The following is a 22,242-nucleotide window of genomic DNA, read 5'->3' as shown; positions in this document are numbered from 1 at the left end:
GAAGTTTCTTGGGCTGCTCGTCGGCGAGCCATGCAATCTATCCGTTGATGCCGGCGTTTCTGAGATTTGGACAACGCGGTGTAGACGCCCTTCGAAGAATGGTATGTATACCAACGTTGATCTCTAGGCTCGGGAGGCTTGAAGGTCTTTTGGCTCCGCGATGATCCTGAACTGCTAGAATTACGCTTATAGTAATCATCGTCATAAAATGAAGCATCAAAATCGAGGCGCCGCCTGACCGGGGGTGTCTCTTCCATCCGTACTTTAGGACCGAGCCTCCCAAAAACCCCATGATGTTGGCCTTCATTGGCTATCTTTTGCCGAGTTACGGCCACGGGTTGCGAAGAAGGCTTCTCTTCTGGTTCACTGTCGACCTTCGCTCTACATTTCCTGCACAAAACCGCCGTCCCATTATCTTCATCGGTGCTATAATCCATCATAGGTTTGACAATAGCGGGCCCCGTTAAAGCCGTAGGTGGTTTGTTTGAACGAAAATCGGCCATGAACCGTGGCCGAACATTCTGATTCCGCAGGCGTTGTGTCTCAACCACTTCAGCCTTGCCTTTCCCTTTGTCCTTGGGTAGGTACGCGTCGACCATGTTTACTGTTGCCGTGGGGAACGGATCAGTATCAACACTCATCCTCTTCTCGGGAAACTTCAGTTTGCCATTATCAATCCAGCTTTGGACGTTATCGCGAAATACGACGCAATTGTTTGTCGTGTGTTTGCTCGAATTGTGGTATTTGCAATACACCTTTCCTTTAAGCTCTTCGGCCTTAGGAATGTTATGACCAGGCCGAAGCTTAATGATTTTTGCTGATAACAGTTGGTCAAAAATTGCGTCAGCCTTGGTAATATCAAAAGTATAAACCTTTGACGGTTTCGATGTTCCTTCAGTGGCCGAGCGACTTTTGGCTTCTCTAGAATCAACCTGAGTCAATGCCTTGCAAATGTATGGCTTATCTATTACTATCTCAGCCGCATCCACACTAACACATTCATCTTCGGTCGATGCATAATTGACAGTAGGGTTCTTGTAAATCGTTCCCCGAGTTGGAGTCTTCGAAGTCTTTTCCTCGCGGAGCAAATAATCATACTGCTCGACATGTTGGGCTAATTCGTACATATCCCGAAAATTTGCCCCCAAGAATTTCTTTTTGTATTCAACATCAAGGCCGTTCAAAGCATGCCTGACAAATTCGACTTCGGGTAAAGGCACTCGGCACCAATTCCTAGCTGATTTGAACCTGGTAAGATAATCCATTGGTGACTCATCAGATGCTTGAGCCATCCGTGCTAATGAAGAGACTGACATCTCCATCCCCGGCCGATAAAACAGCTCATGGAACTTATCGACCAACTCCTCCCAGTTTTGGACGGAATTAGGAGGGAGATTGATGTACCAGGCAAATGCCGAGCCGGTCAACGAAAAATTGAACAGCCGTAACTTGTGGAAATCACTATTAACATCTCTGCATTGCGCGGTGAAACGAGCCACGTGCTCCAACGAAGACAGGGACGATTCACCGACAAAAAGACTAAAATCTAGGATCTTGAAACCCTTCGGGTATCCAAACGTTTCTACGTAAGCTGGGTACGGATGAATAAACTTAGGAAACTTCGGCCCTTTCTTCATGGCCGAGTCGATCATCCGCTGAACTTCGGTCATATCAACAGGTGTTGCTTCGATCCTCTGGTCGGTTCCGTCTGACCTACTATTCGACCCTCCTCCTTTTTCCAAGTTAATTGGTTTGAGCGCAGCAGGAATAGGCTCGGCCGGTACAATCGGTACTGGGTTGTTCCCTGGTGGACAATGTTGGAGAAGATCGAAAGGCCTGCTGCCACCAACTGTACTGACTAGCATTTCGAGCAGCCTGGTTTGTCGATCATTAGAACTGAGTATCGCGTCATGCAGCTTGTCAATGCCTCGACTGAACGTCTGCTCGACTGACCGAGACTGCTCGTCTAGTCGCTTTCGGAGAAACGACCTCGTTGGTGGGTCAGATCCTTCACCACCATCTTCGTCACACTCCTCTACTATCCATTCATTGAGAATGCATGTGTTTCTATTACGGATTTCTAAACCACGGAGTTGACCGCCGAGATTAACTTCTCTCTCTCGGCGAGTCGCGCTCGTGGACTCAGGTGTCACAGCGCTAAGGGGATTCTGCGCCTGCGGCATGCTTTGTCCGAGGCTCTGATTCGGCAAATCGGCTGTCGACTTTCCCATAGTTGTTTTCTTTTTTACCGATCGTGTTTCAATTGGCATGAACTTCGTAGTTTAGCACTGGGTCCCACTGGGCGTGCCAAAATGTAGACCCTAGAAACTACAAAGCCTACGTGGCGCGCAGGCCGAGTAATTAATGAGCTAACTACGTCATTCGGTGAATGCGGGGCGTGCCAACTCGTCGGCCGAGCTCGGCCGAGGAGTAAATTTGTTGATGTTGCGTTGGGTCGCGCTACTGACTTCTGCGTCTTGCGATTGCGGCCGAGAAAGGAACACGTCTCGGCCTCTTGGGCTCTCGAACCTGAAGACAAGGTTACTATTCTTACGAAGTTCAATATCAAATTCGGCTTTCAATGTGCCGAATGTAATAAATGTAACACCTCACTTCGCCGAGAAGGCTGATGAGATGACCTCGACCAATAAGGATTTAGAAACCCTTCTCGACCGAGACTTGGATAGGTAATCAATCGTTCTCGCCGCAGTGCTGTTGATGCCAACGGAAGATACTGCGAGACCAACTGACTCTACGGTGACAGAGCTATCTATGCCGACTTAAGATATCACCGGTTGCTTCCACAGTGCTGTTGATGCCAACAGAAGATGTGTCAGCGAAAAAGGAAAAAGAAAAATCACAAGTTGTGAGAGTTTGCGCAGGGCAATTTTGTATTGATTTTGTGGGACTTTCTCTGTTGCTGAATGTCTTGTATTTATAGTAGCAGAACATCGAGCCCGAGTTCCAATCCTATTCGGACTAGGTTTCCTTCTCCGGATTAACATCCCCTCGATCAGTCCTATCTCCGCTAGGACTACGAATCTAGTCCTTAACTGAGCCGGATTTGCTTTCTAGATTATTGATCTCGTCGAGAGTCCCTATTGTACTAAGACTCGACTTGCGTTCTGATTTAACCGACTTAGGCTTGGAAGCCCATGAGCTGAACGCTCCCTGACCCTTTCGTCGCACGGCTTCTCGGGCCGAGAGTGATTCTACCCTCGGCCCAAACTATTATTTTGGGCCCAAACACCACCATATTCAGTTTCTCTTCAACACTTGTGACTTTACCATTCGAAGCCCTTTGGCAAATTGATCTTACAGTGTTATTCTGCAAGTTTTTTGGCCAATCTGCCATGGCAATATATAGAGTAAATTGTACAAATGGTCCCTCAACTTTAATCAAATTGGAGCAATGGTCCCTCAACTAAAAATCCATTACCTTTGGTCCCTCAACTTATCAAAACGTGCAGCTATGGTCCCTCAACTAAAAATCCATTACCATTGGTCCCTGAACTTTAATTCAAGTGGAGAAATGGTCCTTTAACTTTAATCCACTTGTAGCAATGGTCCTTCCAATATAACTCGTTTTGACAAATTTTTTGACATAGTTGACAAAAAGAACCATAATTATACACTTTGATGAGTTAATGAACCCTAATTATATAAATGGTCATTCCAACATAGCTTATTTTGACAAAATTTTGACAAAATTGATAAAAAGGACTATAGCTACACATTTTGATAAGTTGAGGGACCAATGGTAATGGATTTTTAGTTGAGGGACCATTGCTCCAATTTGATTAAAGTTGAAGGACCATTTGTACAATTTACTCCAATATATATATAGTTTTGGTTCCATTCAAAATTCCCAAACTATTAAATATGTAATACCAAATCCTGTACCGAATGGTTTAGAATTGGTTTAGTATGACATTCCAAATTTTTTGAGAATTTCGGTTTGAGATTTTTTTTTTATTGAAATCGGGATTTGTTTGGTTTGTTTCGGGATTTTCGGAAATTTATTCAAGTTGTATATGACATGAATAATAACCCATATCCAAAACAGTTATTTAATTATTAAACTCTTTACATCCAAAAAGCAAGCGCATGTCAAACATTTCCTTATCCGGATTCTGTAAAGAGACGGCGTATAAATAAAGCAACACCAAAGCCAACGTATCTGAGTCCATAAATAAGTCAGGCATAAACCCAGGGAGAGGAGACGACGATCAATCGTCCATAGTTCCCCAAACCCCTAAACGACGGGTCGTTCCCTTCCAAATCTGCCCTTTCCCTCTCCCTCTCCTCACTTCTCACTCATCCTCAACTCTTCTTTTGCAGAGCTTCTCTTCTCAACCAGGTCAGCATATACCCATCGCAATATTTATATGTCTGCAAGTCTCTTTTCTTTCGCTTTGTTAAATTTTGCCGGCAACCCCATCAGGTGCTTAAGTATTCACCTTTTCCCCCCAATTTTTGATATTTTATTATTTGTGCCACTTGGGTTTTGGCATCTGATTGCTTGTTTATGTTTGTAAACTTTTGGGGCTTATTGGGTTTTAGTTTTCCAGAAAGATCTGATTTTTGTTTCCCTTTAGAAATATATGATACTTGTTTATATGAATTTTCTAGAGAACTGGACTTAATTCGAAAAAGGTATTATAAAAAGGAGTAATTTGTTAGTGTTTGATCACTTTTGGGATATTATTTTGGAGGAGATTGTAATTTTTTGGAGAATATTATCATCTTTGATACAGGGTTTTGAGTATTGCCCTTTAACCCTGAAGGGTCCAGAAAAAAAACAATAATACAACAAAAACAAAGGCAACAAGGAGGAATTAACGGACCAGTCGCCAGTGAATAACAATTCTTATAGTTTCTTGATTATGTTTTTCTTGCTTGCTGTGTACTCAATTTGATGTTTGTTTGGTTATTTTCGACATTATGTAGTGTATTGATCCGCTTGACATTTATCTTGTGTATTCTGTGCCATTGTTTTCCCCTGTCACAGATTTAGGCCCTTTGGGGGTAATAGTGTTTTTCTGTTTTCATTTTCAGGAGACATGATTAGGCTATTCAAAGAAAAGGAAAAGCTGAGAGCACAAAATGCCATTGGAGCCTCGCCATTTACGAAGCAGTCTGCTGGGAAATTGCGTCTTAATAAAGGTTTTCCTTCTATTTAATGATTGCATCGGTTGATATGTTTTATTATTGTAATTGAAACTTTCTCATTTTCATTATTCTTTTCGAAAAAGCGTTTGTTGATTGTTAAGCAGTATGTATCAATTCCGTTAGATGGTTTCTGTACTGTTGATGGTTCACTTGTTCAATGTTTTGGGTTAATGAGGAGTTTGAGTGTATCCTGGACTGGACTGGAACTTAAAATTTTAAGCCACGGTGCTTATGAGTGGTCCTTGGTCCTTGGTTCCGCTATAATTAAAATTATTTAGAGGTGTTCAGGTTGGTGGAGTTTTAAGCCAATTTTGAACATAACAGTTTTTAGCAAATGGATTAACGTCTCATCTTTTCTCACATTCGGTTGATATACGAAGTTGAGATAATTTTTTTTTTCTTTCTGATTATAAAGTATCAGCAAATGGAATGGCAACTGAATCTTTTCTAGCATTCTTGATTGAATTTAACATGTAATTCTAAATTTGTTATAATTTGGTTAAGGATGCTCGTTTTAAACTTATTTTCATGCTGAATTACTTTTACTGGGTTTTTTTTGACTATGTATGGAGTTGTATTGTTTCTCTAAATTTACCCATCCGTTTAATAAAAACAAAACTTACTTCTTGTGGCTTCTGATGCAGATATGTCTGAGCTGAATTTACCAAAATCTTGTAGCATTCATTATCCTGATGGCAAGGATGAGCTGATGAACTTTGAGGTTACAATTCGTCCTGATGAAGGATATTACAAGTAAGGAATTCTACATATTGTGTGCAAAAGTTTGACGAACGTATTTTTTTTAGACACCTTTTAATTGTAAGAGAAGCTGGTTTCTTCTTTCGTTTCCACATACACAACACTTTCTCACGCAAATATGTCTGTTAATATACGTGTGCATGAATTTACAATTGTGAGACACTGGACATTGTGAGTGCCTGCAAACCATTGTTTTAGTTAACCATGCGACGAAGTCAATATGGACACAACAAGCAATGGTGTTGGAAGGATTCATATTATATATGTATTGTTTCTGATGTCTTGTAAAATTAGCATAGCAATCATTTTTTACATTATCTTTCCATTTGTTATTGCAGAGGTGGTGTGTTTTTGTTTACGTTCCAAGTTGCCCCTATCTACCCACATGAAGCACCAAAAGTCAAGTGTAAGACCAAGGTAAAGCTGCCAATAAAAATTTCACCTAGTTTTGTTTAACTTTATTCGTCCCCTTTCTTCTATTTGATAGCTTAAATGAAACATTTTTGTGTACTTGGTACTACAAACCACTCACAGGTCTACCATCCGAATATTGACTTGGAAGGAAATGTTTGCCTCAACATCCTACGAGAAGATTGGAAACCTGTCCTCAATATAAACACTATCATTTATGGACTATATCATCTCTTCACGGTACTAATGACTCTCATTGTAGTCCTCCATTCCTATGTGATTTGTTTCCATCTGGTATCTGAATGTCGCTTATTGTCTCTTTAATATCATTTGCAGGAACCAAATTATGAAGATCCACTAAATCATGATGCAGCTGCAGTGTTGAGAGACAACCCAAAGATGTTTGAATCTAATGTAAGAAGGGCCATGGCCGGTGGGTATGTGGGGCAAACCTTGTTCCCCCGGTGCACATAGATTTCGTTTGGTAGCACCAAAGAGCGCCAATTGACATACTATCAACGTCCGAAATGCAAATGTGGTTGTAATATTCGTTGCAGATTGCATTTTCTTTTTCAATCAATTGAGTTGGAGGCTTAAAATTGTACGTCATAGTAACTTTTCGGAATGCTTTGTAGTATCTTGTCTTGTCTAAATATTGCCTTGTTGTCTTGAATGCATCTCTCACTCACACACAAAATACTTTCACAGTAATTGATCACGTCACGTGACCGTACATTATACGCACATGTATATACGGTTGTGGTTTGCCGTATACATGCTAGTGTGGTAGCAGTGAGTTGAGCATACAATACTGCATTTGGGAAAACGCCTGGATGACAGGATTTCAATGGCGATATGCTATTTCAGATAGCAGTTTTGGAGCATAACGAGTTTCATTACTTGTTAATGAGCCTGTTTAAGATAATGACATGGGATAATCACGACAAGTTTCGATGCGACGATGTATTACAAGGCTAGGCATATACCCAACAGGTTTCATTATTTCCTAATCAGCATTACAAATGTGTCAATCTCAAAAAAATTTACTTCGCTATCGAAAATCTTTGTGTCGAAGTAAGGGAGTATCGCTTCACAAAGCAGTTTCTCGAGCTGGTCAGGACTGCCGCGGCTTGGGGAGGCTAAATGGTTGTCTCATCTCATGCGCTTGGTTGCTCCTTCAAACTATGGAATGAGTTCTCACCTCATCTCTTCCTCTTTGACACTAGCGTTCCTGGCATTTTCGCGGTCCTTTCTGAAAAACAGATGCAAAGGCGTGTAAAACAAGCAACACAAACCAAACGGAACCGCCATCATCGAAAGAAGCCCTTGAGATAAGGCAAAGGCCTCCCGCGTAGACCCTTTAATTGGATCCACTGATTTTGCGTCGTAACCAAACATCTTCTCTGAAAGGATTCCGACCAAGGGTGCTGCAAAAGAAGAGAATGATCCTTCGAAAGCTCGATCAAAGGCGTAGATCATGGTTCGGTGTTTGACAGGGACAACCTCGGCAAACATAGGGCCATTTGCAGCGGTAGCGCACCAGCTGATAGTCAGGCCCATCAGCAAGAGGGTGACTGCAAAGGTGTAATAGCTGTCTACTGACTGTGGGATGACTTTGAGTAAGAACCACGAAAAGGGGATGCCCATGAAGGCGCTGAACTGCGCACACATGATACGGCCTGAGTGACGGTAGATTCGTGACAATCGGTCTGCTATTAGTCCACCGAGAAGAGACCCCATAGCACAACCAACAGCAAAAAGACTAAGGAGTACTGCTGTACTGTTGTGATCAAAACCTAACAAAACGAACTAGAAGACGTCATATGTCATGAAAGTAGAAGCTAAAAGTTCGTAGTTCAGCAAACAAATGAGAGGTAGAAGGTGAACCAAAAGCAGTTCCACCGATGTATAGAGTATATATTACGCTACAAAATCAAAAAAATATATGCGTAGAAATTTACAATAAGTGAGAAATAGGAAAGAGAAATTTCAAACTAAAAACCTCATGGATCTAGGCCTTTGATTTCCATGCCAGAAAACTGTTGCTCCCGAAATGCTCGAGTTGTTAGGAATGAGAAACAAAACAACATATAACAAGCTAACAGTAGCATTCCAATTCCACTTTTGAAGTATGGTGTGCATAATCTAAAGCAAGAAAAGAATTTTCAGTAGCTCATACCGATTAATTCGAACCACATTGTGAAGAACACCATGGCAGTCCAGGGTAGTGAGCCAACAATGCCCTGCAAAACAATTATTTGAAACGTTCGCACTTTAACAACTGCCTTCATGGCTGTCCAAGACTCCAGCCAAACTGATGCTGCACTTGCAGGTCCCTTAATTATCAAATCTTCCCTGCAACATAAAGGAACCAAATCATCACATAAGATGGATACGGAGAACGCACCAGTGAACTCCTTCACAATTTGTTCAGGGATTTGAAACTGATATAATCAATGAAATTACATGCAGAAGTGATAAAATGATCATCTCATACCTATCAGAACTCAAGTCAGAAACTATCTTCCGCGGGTCAATCACAAAAGCAAAAACAAGGAACCCGATTAGAGAACTTAGTGATGCCATGAGAATGAAAGCACATCGCCATCCCGGTATATTCCAGTATTGATCGCCAGCCATAAGTGTGGCCAGAACACCACCTCCAATGCCGCCCAAGGAACCAACGAGGCTTACCATCCCAAACCCAGCCCCCCTCACTCCATCCTTGTAACTATCAGCAATAAAAGACTGAAGTGCTGGTATAACAATTGCCAATCCGAAGCCATTCACTGCCCTCCAGAATGCAACTTGTGAGAAAATCCGGCTTGCACCCACTGCAGCTGTTGACAAGGCCCAGCAAAAAGTGCCCATTGCAAGAACTGAAGGGCGGTCATAGTTAATAACAAGTACACCTGCAAGGGGAGATGCCAATCCCTGTATAAAGTTCCTAATGAATGTCAGATAGCCGAGGTCAGATGGCCCGGCATTGAAAGCCTCACTGACTTCTTTGTAAACAGATGGGAGAAGATTTTCGTCAGCACGCTCCATTATAGCAGCCAAATTGATCAGAATGAGAGACAGAGAAATCCCAAAAATCTTTCTCGCCCTGTGAAAAGAAAACGTATTAACGCGATATAGTGTATACAATCAACGACTCAATGCAATGTGAAACTAAGCCCCAGAAATCAGCTGCATCAAGAGCATAATTCTTCAGTACATTTCCATCAAGAACGCATACAAGCATACTAGGACATATATTGTGTTGAAAACCACATCAAGGATTTACAATTGGCGAGTAGAACAATGCCAAGTCATGTACTTCAATTAATGTTATCCACTTCATAGTTGTAAATACAGTTAGAGTGGCTTGCCAGATCTGAAACGTCGAACTAAAACCAGGCAACTATTGACTGAAAACACACACACACACACACATGCTTTATAACCCATGAATCCCAGAAAAGAGGAAACGACTTTCGAAAAATTCAAGGAACAGCAACAACGTGGGAAGAACCAAACTCACCTCATGGCTTGCAAACTTCTGAAAAAACCAGATTTCGACCGAGACCAAGTATAAGATGATGGGAATCTGATTAATGCCCGTTTAAGTCCCTTAAACATGATTAATTAAGAACCCACGAGCCCAAACTCCAAGGAAACCGAAAGGACAAGCCCTGCGTCTACGGCGGATCTGAGACGCACCCCAACTTGCCTTTGACAATCTGACCTCCGACGGACTCAACACCAAATTTCCAAACGAATATTCACAGATTATGTCTAACATGGGAATCTAGCCATTTACGTTTTTGCAATATTTACGATCAGATTTATTGATATGATTACATTTCTTTAAGGTCCTTTTCAAAACGCGCGCCTTTCTAAATGTTCGTTGGTGAAATCGTTGAATACTGTTGATAAAAAAAATAAAAAAAATTTCGTTGAATACTATGAGGTGGAAGAATCTGTCTAAATCGGCTGCGTCTCATATTTTGATTATTAGGCCTTCCACATGTTTAGGTGAGGGTAACCTCTATATATAATAATCATGCATTAAAATTTTAACATGTATTATGAGAGGTGTAAAACTTGAATCTTATACATGACGAATTTAATATCAAATTAGGTTGTTCATTGTATGGCTTAACCGTGTTAGACCAAGTCGTTAGTTTGTGTGGAGTCTTGTATTTGGTTTCAAAGACTGTTTGTTTGAAGTCTTGTATTTGGTTTCAACGACCTCTCTCTTCGGAGTTGGATAGGCTTAGGACTTTATGTAACTAGGGTTTTCAAACCCTAAATGTAATTTGTATGTTCTGTATGTTGGCTATAAATATACGCAACCCAAGTCTTCTTGGGTATGCAAAGTTGATGTGAAACAACCCTCTTGTCAAAGATACAAAACCTGCAGTTCTTGAGTTTGTTTATGGTATCAGAGCCTTTTGAGTCCAACAACGATCCAATTTTTTTTTTCTTCTTCCCATTGTCCACTACCTTCTACCATGTCGTCAGAAGTTAACACCAATGCCACCAACTCCAGCAACAACCTTATCTCTATCCTCTTAGTGTAAAAATATATCGATGTACAAAAAAAAAACATATATTATACTATTGTCATTGTTATATTAGTGTGAATTTGATATGACTGAGTTTTATATATTAAATGCGGAATTCATCCATTTTTCTCTCTATTTTATGATTAATTAGATCTCTTTTTTTCTCTTGTCATTTATTATATTGGCATCACCTTCATTAGTTCAATATTTTGTACTAAAAAATAAGAATCACTCTCATTGCACTAAGATTTTCAGGCCTAAATGGAGTTTGATTGTTATATTATTGACATTATACTCAATTTTCTGGTCTACTGTAGAAGGCCTTAGTGAGTAAATTACAAATTTGTCTCTTAAATTTTTGGGAGTTTTCAAGTTTCGTTTTTCAACTTTGTCTTATCTCAGTTGGCAAGAGATTCCTCATACAACAAAGTTTTAGTTTTAGTTGCGTTAATTTTCAATATATGTTTGTCACGTATTTAAAGAATGCACAACTCATACAATAAACAATTAGCATATGATAAATTTATGACATGAAAAAAGATTGTCACGTGTCATCTTTAACTTTGGGTTGACATGTACCTAGGGATGAACTCTCTCTTTAATTCGAAGTACAAAGCAAAATATGTACCTTCAAAACAGTCGAAGGAAAAAGGCCAGTACATCACCCGGATTGGAGCCCAAAGCAACAAAACACAAAGAAAAACCTAGCAACCACCGGCATCCTGTTCCGTCGCCAGAGCACCAGCCACCCAGCATGAACCCGCACCCCTTGAATTCGCCGGAGATCAAGACACACAATGCCTAGGCTCGAAAATATCCACAGTGAACCCAATGGGTACTCAAAACACCCAAATTTCCAATGTAAATTATGGAGTCAGTCAAACAGTTGCATCATTAGTAGGTAATAGTTTAAACTCACAACCTATCTTGACACGAGGAATCATTTTATAGTAAGCCTAAATATCTAAGCTATTTGTGATGCAAGTAACCTTGATTTTCTTTGTTGTTTCGCATGAAGCTTAATTTGTTGGTATATATGCTCCTCACAAGTTTTTATCTACATATTTTTCCTACTAAACAGATCAGGGAACCTTTTCAAGGGAGCAGAGTTTTTGAGTGCGGAAGCATTGCCATGTGAGTGAGATAAACTAAAACAGAGCATTCAGACAGTGTCAAACATCTAATAAGGGAGTCTTGAGCTACTAGAAATGTATTCATACACTCCAAGCGTTTCATCAGTAGGTTGATACAGAAATTAAAGTTGATGCTGAGAAGATTTTTGGTGGCGCGGGTGCAGAAGACAATTGAGAGAATCAAGTTTGAAGAAGAAAAAAAATTAAAGAAAGGCAACGAGATTGGGACCATCCCCTCACCTCACAGGTAGTTTTAAGTCCTTCATTAGCAGCACTTGCAGTCTTCCAGCAGAGAGAACAATATTGAAAAGCAACCTATGTAGCATGACAATTGACAAGCAGAAAAGAAAAATGAAACTCGGCAGCGTTGCAGTTCCATCAAGGGAACTCCAAAGCGTGTGAAATCAAAGATTGCTGCTTTGCCATCCGATTTAATCAGCATAACGTCCACGCTGATGCAGTTAACTTGGTTTACAAGCGCATCGGAATACCTAGTCTGGCCCTTGCACTGTGCAGCTTTTTATCCGAGCATTCAGACTGATGAAGCCCATATGTTGATGCCTCTTTTAAGTTCCACCGAATTTCAACTGATGACATGTTGCCAGTGCTATCTCATACACTACAGCCATCGTGTTGACGGGAGAAGGGCATTGTTTTGCAGCACACGATCAAAATGAAGAATCTCACGGTGCCAAATAGCATCGAGACCATATCCCCAGGCCAGCAAACAGAAAGTCCTTCTGCAGACTCTTCTTTTCCTTCCTGTGCATTTCAGCTTCACGAACTCCTTCCACACTGTTTGTACCATACTTGACCAATCCCGAAACTACCGAGCACCGGCCAACGCTATACTGTCAAGGACCCAGAAGAGTTCCCCTCCGACCAGGAGGCCAATCACTACTCGACACGTGTCAAGATTAGAAGCCAATCAGAGCGCAGCACGTGTCGACATCAAGAACCAATCATAACATGACACATGTCAATGTGACAAAGCTACAAGTTTTTCTATAAATAGGGGTCATTCCCCCACAATATTGCCTAATGCCATTTGTGTTAAATCATTCACAAGAACTCACTAAATTGAGAGCTTGATCCTTTGTACTTGTGTAAGCCCTTCACTACTAATAAGAACTCCTCTACTCCGTGGACGTAGCCAATCTGGGTGAACCACGTACATCCTGTGTTTGCTTCTCTGTCTCTATTCATTTACGTACTTATCCTCACTAGTGACCGAAGCAACCAAGCGAAGGTCACAAAACCTGACACTTTCTGTTGTACCAAAGTCTTCGCTGATTTTGTGCATCAACATTTGGCGCCGTCTGTGGGAAACGACACTTATTCCTACTCTCTTCAGCTGTGTCAAGCTGGTTTCTATCATTCGTACACTTTCTTTTGATCAGGCATCCCTCTCCAACATGGGAAGCGAAGGAAGCCACAGCACACAGAATGACACCCCCCTTGCACATAGTGCGAAACAACGAAAGAAGGAAGGAAAACGAGTTCTTCTTCAAGCTAAAGTCGATGAGTTGGAAGCTCAGAACAACAAGATAGCAATGAGGAATGAGGTCCTCCAGGAGCAATATGAGAAGCTCTTCGAGACACTCCACGAAGCTAGGCAAGCTCAGACACGCGAGCTTGTTGCCCCCGTGGAAGTCAACCATCAACTGGGTGCCCTCCAACATGGAGGGTCACATGCATTCGACATAGATATCCCTGATAGGGAACAGATTACCCCTCGACTTGATAATCAACATGAGGCTTCTCTTAACCCAGTTGCTTCGACCCGAACCATGAGAAGTGGAGGGAGACACCTCTTTGCTGAAGGGGCAGAAGGATCGAAAGCCGTCTTTCGCGATTGTCGGGATTTCCTGAAGCAACGTCGAGAGAATTCCATCCATATAAGCTCAAAGATTAATGACCCAAGGATTTCTGAGAGACTCGGTCCCCTGCCACGGCCCAAGCCGGCCACCAATTTGGGGAAGGGGCAACAAGTCCTAGAGAGACATGAGGGTACAGGGGACTCAGAGGTGTTCCGACAGACATACCCTGGAAGCCAGTACAGCGAGTCCAGGGAAAAATCACATGCCCTTGATCAAACCTTCCTAATTCCAAGAGGAGATGGAGATTTACGAAAGAAAGCTCCAGTGGTGCACGACTCCACTCAGGACCCCCTTGTCCTGCAGCTCCTTGAGGAAGTAAACAAGCTGAAGGCTGAACGTCAGGCTGAAATACCTGACTGGAACCAACCCAGGCCTGGCCCTCTTACAAGGAGGATCCTCAACACCCCCCTTCAAGCAAAGACAAAGCAAAAGCTTGGCTTGCAACTTTATACTGGAAAAGAGGACCCGATTGAGCACCTTAACCTCTTTGAGTCCACCATGGCATACCGGATGCACACCGACGAAGAGCGATGTCTTCTCTTCCCCTCCACCCTCTCTGGCGGAGCTCTAAATTGGTATTGTCGTCTTACACCTGAGACGGTAGACTCATTTGAGGAATTGAGGAAACTATTTGTTTCCCAACACATTTTCCAAACCGATCGCTTGCACTCTGCAGATGACTTGTACACTATCCGCCAGAAGCCAGACGAATCATTACGTATGTATGCTGGCCGCTTCAGCCATGAATACTCCCGGTGTGCCGAGGCAGACGACAAGACTGCCCTCAAAGCCTTCACGGCAGGCCTACGTGATTGTTTCTTTAAATACATGATCAATGCCAATACTTGGAAGACTTACTCTGAGGTGATGGCGCAGGCTTATAACCATGCCTCCGCCGAGGCAAAGACATATCAGGAGAAACCCCCTACAACCATCCTTTATCAACAAGTGGGAGGTGGAAGCCAGACTCACCTAAATGAGAAGACCTCGACTTCCCAAACAGCAGTGGCACCTCCCCATGCCTTGCATAATGCTTCACCGAATCAACAGACATATCAATTTCAAGGCAAGAGGAAGGATTTCCATCCTCACCACTCTCCTTTCAGTAAAAAGAGTAAGGGACACTATCCCGATAACCAAGGGTATCGCCACAATAACGCTCGCCCCCAGGCAGTCAATGCAGTGGGTCAAACCCGCGTCAAGATACCCCCTACCCCAAGGTATGAGACATACACGCCCTTGAATGCCACATGCGCGGCCATTTACCCCAGCATAGCTCACCTGATACCAAAGCCAAAGCCGAGGCACCCAGATTACACGCCCCCGAATAACGCGGGCATGTTTTGTTGCTACCATGAGCATAACGGCCATGATAGCGAGAAATGTATCATCCTCCGTGATCGTATTGAAGCTTTGGCACGAGAAGGAAAAATTGATCAATTCCTTCTTCACCCTCAAAGGGATAACCGTAACCAACGCCAGGTGAATGTCATATATTCCATAAGCGGCGGCACACCCATATCTGAATCTTCCAATAGGGCCATGAAAAACAGTGAACGAAGTCTGAGGCCTGGTCACCAAGTGTTTCACGTGGAAGACATCAGGGGAGGGAAGTATCAAAAACCTAACTGGGATCCGATATGTTTCTACCCTGAGGAAGAAAGAGGCATCATCTACCCTCATAACGACCCATTGATCGTGGAAGCTCACATAGCCAACTTTGATGTTCGACGAATCCTCGTAGACACGGGGGCTTCGGTCAATATCATGTTTGCCGAAGCTTTCAGGGCACTCAGTGTAGCTGAACACTTGCTCGATCGCTCGATTTCTCCTCTGATAAGCTTCTCCGGTGATATCGTGCAACCCTTAGGGAGCATACATTTACCCTTTACTATTGGTACAGGCCCTTACACGGCTACCATTACCACTAACTTCCTAGTGGTTGACTGCCCAACGGCATACAATGTCATCTTTGGGCGCACAGGCATCAATGATCTCAAGGCTATGGTATCCACGCATATGCTGTTGATGAAATTTCCAACCCCCCATGGCAACGGCTACATCAGAGGAGATCAGCTTAGTGCACGATCATGTTACAACACTTCAGTTAAGCAACAACACTTGCCCGGATCCAAGGAAACCCTGTCTGTACATGACCAAGTCACAAAGACCAGCCTAGATGAAGCGAACTTGGATCTTCCTGATAGCAACAATCAACCCGATGATCCTCGAGATGACTCTTTCACCCAGCAAGCCCAACCTGCTGAAGAGTTGGAGAAGGTACCTATCTCAAGAGATTATCCAGATCGCATGGTGAAGATTGGCACCACATTGTCACCACCCCTTCGGTTAACATTGATATCTTTTTTGAAAGAGAACACTGAAGTCTTCGCCTGGTCATACGAGGACATGCCAGGCATCTCTCCCGATGTCATCTGTCATCGTTTGAGTATTGACCCCAAGATCAAGCCGGTGAGACAGAAGCGAAGATCTTATGACGCTGAACGATACGAGGCAATGAAAGCAGAAGTTGAAAAACTCAAAGGCATAGGCTTTGTCCGCGAAGTCAATTACCCGACATGGGTAGCAAATGTGGTCCTTGTTAAGAAAAATCCGACCAAAGAAAGTCTTTTGCTTCAAAAGGTCTTGTGGAGAATGTGTGTTGACTACACCGACTTAAACAAAGGGTGTCCGAAAGATAGCTTCCCTCTTCCTCTTATTGACAGACTTATAGACTCTACGGCCGGGTGTGAACTCCTGAGCTTCATGGATGCTTACTCAGGATACAACCAAATCCTCATGAACCCTTCGGATCAAGAACACACAGCCTTCACTACCGACAGAGGACTATACTGCTATAAAGTCATGCCTTTCGGCCTAAAGAATGCAGGAGCGACTTATCAGAGACTAGTCAACTCAATGTTCGCCGAGCAGATTGGGAAGAGCATGGAAGTTTACGTTGATGATATGTTAGTCAAGAGCAAACATGCTGACCAACACATCACCAACCTATCTGAAACTTTCACTATTTTGAAGAGGTATCGAATGAGGTTAAACCCCAACAAATGTGCCTTCGGCGTAGGCTCTGGCAAATTCTTAGGTTTCATGATTAGCCAACGAGGCATTGAAGCTAATCCCGAGAAGATCAAAGCAATCCTCGACATGAAGGAACCGGTAACTTCAAAGGACATCCAGAGCCTTACTGGCAAGGTGGCAGCCTTAACCAGGTTCATTTCTAAGGCCACAGACAAATGTGCTCCCTTTTTTAAAGCACTTAAGGGAAGTAGGAAGTACATTACATGGACTGATGAATGTGCCGAGGCATTCAAAAACCTCAAGGAGTACATGAGTAAAGCCCCTCTACTCTCCAAGCCCGAGGTAGGAGACATTCTCATTATCTACCTATCGGTATCAGCTTCAGCCGTAAGTTCCGTTCTCATTCGAAAGGATGGGAATATTGAGCGACCTGTCTACTACGCTAGCAAAGCCTTACAAGATGCGGAGACACGGTACTCTAACATTGAGAAATTGGCTCTGGCATTGGTCATGTCTGCTCGAAAACTCCGCGCTTACTTCCAAGCGCACTCCATCATCGTGCTTACCAATTATCCTCTTCGACAGATACTCCAAAGTCCTGACACTTCAGGGCGAATGATCAAATGGGCAATAGCGTTGGGTGAGTTTGACATCTCCTACCAACCAAAGCCAGCTGAGAAGGGCCAAGCAGTGGCAGACTTCATTGCCGACTTCACATATCCGGTTGACATTGCTTCTACACCTGAAGCAGTGGCTTCATTACCCCCGGAAGCTCAGAAGATAGAACCAACAACCCCAGCATGGAGTCTGTATGTTGATGGCTCATCCAACCAACAGGGCTGTGGAGCGGGACTAGTCTTGACTACACCCGACAAAGTAGCAATGGAGTATGCTCTTCGTTTCAAATTCAAGGCATCAAATAATGAGGCCGAGTATGAAGCCCTTCTAGCAGGATTACGTTTGGCTAAACACCTCGGGGTTAAACAAATTGATATTTTCAGTGACTCCCAATTGGTGGTCAACCAGGTTACCAACAACTTTGATGCTAAGGACAGCTCCATGGCAGCATATCTTACGCAAACACAACTTTTGCTCAAGCACTTCCACTACCAGATCACCCAAGTTCCTCGAGCGGCAAACAGTCATGCAGACGCCCTGGCTCGCCTCGCCTCGGCTGTGGAAGACAAGATTGGAAGAAAAATTCATGTCGAACTGTTGGCAACACCAAGCACCATGGCCGCAGAAGTATGCAACTTACAACAGGGGGATAGTTGGATCACCCCGATCTATAATTTCCTTGCTCATGGCACCCTCCCAAATGATAAAGTCCAGGCTAAGCAAATTCGATACAAGTCTACCCGCTACCTGATCATCAATGATCAACTCTATAAGCGAGGTTTTAGCCTGCCATACTTAAGGTGTCTTACGCCTGCCGAGGCGGAAATCGTCCTTCGGGAAATACATGAGGGAGTCTGTGGAGATCATGCTGGATCTCGGTCCCTAGCACACAAGACTTTTCGCCAAGGATATTACTGGCCAACACTCCACCAGGATGCCATCAAAGTATCCCGCTCATGTGACAAATGTCAACGATATGCAACTATTCCTCATTCCCCTCCAGAGCCTCTTACTCCTATGATCAGCCCTTGGCCCTTCGCCCAGTGGGGACTTGATTTGATCGGCCCAATGCCGGCAGGGAAGGGCAAAGTCTGTTACGCAGTCGTTGCAGTGGACTACTTCACAAAGTGGGCCGAAGTAGAACCCTTGGCAACCATTACTGAGGCAAAGATAGAAGACTTCGTGTGGAAGAACATCCTTTGTAGATTCGGCATTCCCAATACGATAGTCACTGACAATGGGCGACAGTTTGACAACAAGAAGTTCAGGTTGTTCTGCTCTAAGTTCAACATCAACTTATGCTTTGCCTCTCCAGCTCATCCCCAGTCTAATGGACAAGTTGAGGCCATCAACAAAATAATCAAGCGCACTTTGAAAACCAGCTTGGACAAAGCTAAAGGCTGTTGGCCAGAATTTGTACCCCAAGTTCTTTGGTCATATCGCACTTCATATCGGACTTCAACAGGAGAAACTCCATTCTCACTTGCCTTTGGCACAGAGGCGGTTGTCCCTGTTGAGCTCGAGCAAGCAACATTCCGAGTCCAGAACTACATTCAAAGTGAAAATGACAAACAACTCACCCTCAACTTGGATTTAGTCGAGGAACACAGAAACCAAGCTCACTTGAGGAATGTCGCCTACAAGCAGCGCATCTCCAACTATTATGACTCTAGGGTCAAGCCTCGTTCTTTCAAAATAGGAGACTGGGTCTTAAAGAAAAGATTACTCTGCGACAGAGTCCCGAGTGAAGGCACACTTAGTCCAAACTGGGATGGACCGTATGAAGTCATTGGCATCAGTGGCCCTGGCTCTTACACACTTAGAAGCTCCGATGGCAAGACCCTTGGCCATCCATGGAACGCTGATCACTTGAAGTACTACTACAAATAGACTCACGATGTACAAGTGTTGAGCTATAGCCGTTCGGCATCCTATGTAATGAAGGCCATTTGGCAATGAATTCAATAAAGAGGTAATTTAGCCAACTCAGCCCTCACTCTTTTACATTCCTAGCAATGGAACACTCAAGTGTTGAAACCTCAAAGCAGATATATCCAACACGAAACAAAATCTAAGTATGTGTCGACAAGACTATACAAAGAAAGGAACAACCAAACAAGGGCTTATATCCAAACAATAGATCTATTCATACATAGCCAAACATGCATTAATAATAGTGCAAACACTCATAAACACCTAAAATCCAAAACTCTCAAGCTTATAACATGGGCACATGTTATACACACATCAGACTACTACATCCAGAATACATGCAGATAGTAAAGACACTGCTATTCATTCTCATCTGAAGCCGAACCCCTGGCAGTATCACTCCGCGTCCTACCATCATCCTCTGCATCCCCAAGACCCTTTTCACCATGCTGAGTCTGTGCATCAGCACTACCTTCATTATCAGACTCATCTTCGCTGCTAGGATCAACAGCAAGGACAAATGTCTCGCCCTTTCGATGATGCTCATCTATATCTTCGTGGTATTTTCGAAGAATGCTCCCATCATCATAACGATCAAGGACGGCCATCCATTTCCTTTTTTCAAAGCGAGCTTCTTGAGCACAGTGGGGTTTAATAGCAAGATGAAAGGTCGAAGAACTTAAGTATTCTTGCACAGCAGCCTCCCTTTCAGTTGGAATGCTCTTCTCCAGTTCAGAAATCTCAACTAAGGCACCATCCAATTCTCCCCTAACCTTGGATACCTCCAAGGTAGCCACCTCCAACTGTTTTTTAGTTGCCTCAAACAATTTCTTAAGCCTTAGGTTCTCACCATTTCGCCTTTTCAAGCTCTCCATGGTTTCGTCCTTCAGTTGGAGAGCCTGAGTCAAAAGTCCCTTATTCCTTCGGGCCTCGTCCACAAGCTGCTTATTCTCCTTCAGTTTTGCCTTGTACCGCTCAACCTCTTGCAGTCTGTCGTGATACTCGGCCATGACCTGCATGGCAAGACGATCATCACTACCTAAATAATGATAATAAAGAGGAAAAAGTAAGGAAATGACAAAGTAACACTCACATATGAAGACAACTTCAACATCCGGTCGTAATCCGATTCATCCTTAGCTAAGGGCTCTTCGAGCTCATCGAAGGCGAATCGACGCCCTGCCAAGCAATTGTTGATATCCCCAAAATCCTTTGGCCGCGTGGCAATCCTCAAGTCCTTCCACGGGACACTGCCAGCTCTTTCCTTGCCTTTCCCCTCATGGCGGGAACCGGGATCATTTTCCTGGACAGTGTGCTCCATAGTAAGAGGAGGAGGCAACAGTCGGCTCCCTTCTCCTACAACTACGGCAGCAGCATTTTCAACGGCCTCGACTCCAGTCTTCCTAAAGGCAGGCCCCTTAAGGACCCCATCTTGGGACTTAGGTCTAACGGATGGTTCCCCTCGGAACTTATGAATTTTCTTATGCGGTAGGATGTCTTCCGAAGGAACTAACACTGGTGCTCTCCTTTTATGGGTGCTAGTCCCTGTTTTCTTGCTTACCTTCTCCACTGCATAAGGAAAATCAAAATAAGAAATACAACTTTCCAAATAAAGTAAGGAATTGAGCTAAGTTTACATGAAGGATACAACTTACTCGATCGTCCCTGGCTCTCGGAAACTAAGGGTTGGAAACCGTACCAACGAAATAAGGGTCGTAGCTTGCTTAAGTGTCTATCCTCTTTGGGCACCCTCAACACCTTCTCTATGTCAGATAGCTCCTGCCCAAACAGTTGGATGGTGCCCCGCGTCACTACATGAAACAAAGTGTTAGAAGCAAGAAAAGACCACAACAAATAGCAAATAGTACGAACGGTTGATACGTTACAACCTACAGTCTGGAAGTGAGTAAGCACACGTCGCTCAGGCGTGACACCCTTATCATACTCCCAATCATTATACAGAAAGCACCAACGGTTTTTCCATGTGTAGTATGCCTTTTTCTTACCATACACAATACGCTCTCTCTCACTCCGACATGCACACTCGGCATAACCAGTGCATGATTTTGCTGGGCGCATCTTGTAACAGTAACGCCACTGATGGAAGGAAGGCTCACACAACCCACACTCCATCCAAATGGTATAAAATCCAATCAAAGTATCCCAGAAACCAGGATTGAGTTGCCCAGGTGCATATCCGATCAAAGATAACATCTTTTGCAACCACGGATGTAAAGGTAGTCTCACCCCTAAAGTCAGTAATATCTGGGTGTAGAACATAACATGACCCTGGGGAGGCTCAGAAGGCCATTCTTCATCATGTACCAAGCGTATCCCTACACTACGAGGGATATTACATGACTGCCTTAGTGCCTCAACCTGCTTCTCATTATTTAACAAGTTATTCTTTAGATGGTCTGCTGTGAACTCAGAGCGAACTATGGGTATGGCATCAAAAACAACCCCCTCACCCAACGCCATGGAGGAAGAACTAGCAATAGCTAAAGTTCGACGGTTGGGAAGATCATCCAATGTTTCTCTAGTACAGGACTCTAACAAAGACCCTGAAGACTCCGACATTGCAGACTCAGACTTAGAGCTAAAGCTAGAAGAGCCCTCATCACTAGAACTTCCAGGCTCTGACATCTACAATAAGAAGAAACAAATTCTATCACTACATGCATGATCAAAACATAAGGAAGTTCCTATATTACCCACATGAAGATGGTGCAAAGCGATGCCGGAACCCTT

The 22,242-nt window shown here is 43.4% G+C and overlaps 3 protein-coding genes across 4 annotated transcripts; 1 reads left to right on the top strand and 2 right to left on the bottom strand.

Annotated features, from left to right (window-relative positions):
• Positions 1 to 4,157: 4,157 nt before the first annotated feature.
• On the top strand, positions 4,158 to 7,015 carry LOC126603926 (NEDD8-conjugating enzyme Ubc12-like). Its single transcript, XM_050270962.1, has 6 exons — positions 4,158 to 4,360; positions 5,059 to 5,166; positions 5,817 to 5,925; positions 6,270 to 6,348; positions 6,466 to 6,582; positions 6,679 to 7,015. Exons 2-6 carry the CDS (start codon positions 5,064 to 5,066, stop codon positions 6,814 to 6,816), a joined length of 546 nt encoding a protein of 181 aa, XP_050126919.1. The 5' UTR covers positions 4,158 to 4,360; positions 5,059 to 5,063; the 3' UTR covers positions 6,817 to 7,015.
• Positions 7,016 to 7,277: 262 nt separating this feature from the next.
• LOC126603913 (uncharacterized) lies at positions 7,278 to 12,292 on the bottom strand. 2 transcript variants are annotated; one of them, XM_050270949.1, is made up of 4 exons: positions 11,521 to 12,292; positions 8,840 to 9,448; positions 8,522 to 8,697; positions 7,278 to 8,138 (listed from the first exon to the last, which is right to left on the bottom strand). In XM_050270949.1, the coding sequence occupies exons 2-4, from the start codon at positions 9,388 to 9,390 to the stop codon at positions 7,540 to 7,542; spliced, it is 1,326 nt and encodes a 441-aa protein (XP_050126906.1). In that variant the 5' UTR covers positions 9,391 to 9,448; positions 11,521 to 12,292; the 3' UTR covers positions 7,278 to 7,539. The 2 variants fall into 2 exon arrangements, with proteins under 2 accessions (XP_050126906.1, XP_050126905.1); XM_050270948.1 differs by lacking the exon at positions 11,521 to 12,292 and adding an exon at positions 9,866 to 10,483.
• Positions 12,293 to 19,659: 7,367 nt separating this feature from the next.
• LOC126603912 (uncharacterized) lies at positions 19,660 to 21,862 on the bottom strand. Its single transcript, XM_050270946.1, has 3 exons — positions 21,147 to 21,862; positions 20,585 to 21,060; positions 19,660 to 20,504 (listed from the first exon to the last, which is right to left on the bottom strand). Exons 1-3 carry the CDS (start codon positions 21,769 to 21,771, stop codon positions 19,851 to 19,853), a joined length of 1,755 nt encoding a protein of 584 aa, XP_050126903.1. The 5' UTR covers positions 21,772 to 21,862; the 3' UTR covers positions 19,660 to 19,850.
• Positions 21,863 to 22,242: the final 380 nt, after the last annotated feature.

Source organism: Malus sylvestris, chromosome 15, assembly GCF_916048215.2.
Source record: "Malus sylvestris chromosome 15, drMalSylv7.2, whole genome shotgun sequence".
NCBI classification, from domain to species: Eukaryota; Viridiplantae; Streptophyta; class Magnoliopsida; order Rosales; family Rosaceae; genus Malus; species Malus sylvestris.
The sequence above is the reverse complement of the archived record's forward strand: the minus strand, read 5'-3'. Positions and strand labels throughout refer to the sequence as shown.

Bases quoted from the DNA above. Each gene is read 5' to 3' on its own strand.
- LOC126603926 (XM_050270962.1), top strand. From the start codon at position 5,064: ATGATTAGGCTATTCAAAGAAAAGGAAAAGCTGAGAGCACAAAATGCC. The intron at 5,167-5,816 runs GTTTTCCTTCTA...CTTCTGATGCAG, and splicing joins GAAATTGCGTCTTAATAAAG to ATATGTCTGAGCTGAATTTA. The intron at 6,583-6,678 runs GTACTAATGACT...TATCATTTGCAG, and splicing joins GACTATATCATCTCTTCACG to GAACCAAATTATGAAGATCC.
- LOC126603913 (XM_050270948.1), bottom strand. From the start codon at position 9,963: ATGTTTAAGGGACTTAAACGGGCATTAATCAGATTCCCATCATCTTAT. The intron at 9,449-9,865 runs GTGAGTTTGGTT...TTCTTTTCACAG, and splicing joins AGAAGTTTGCAAGCCATGAG to GGCGAGAAAGATTTTTGGGA. The intron at 8,698-8,839 runs GTATGAGATGAT...TTTATGTTGCAG, and splicing joins TCTGACTTGAGTTCTGATAG to GGAAGATTTGATAATTAAGG.
- LOC126603912 (XM_050270946.1), bottom strand. From the start codon at position 21,771: ATGTTCTACACCCAGATATTACTGACTTTAGGGGTGAGACTACCTTTA. The intron at 21,061-21,146 runs GTAAGTTGTATC...TTCCTTATGCAG, and splicing joins CGAGAGCCAGGGACGATCGA to TGGAGAAGGTAAGCAAGAAA. The intron at 20,505-20,584 runs GTGAGTGTTACT...CTTGCCATGCAG, and splicing joins TGTTGAAGTTGTCTTCATAT to GTCATGGCCGAGTATCACGA.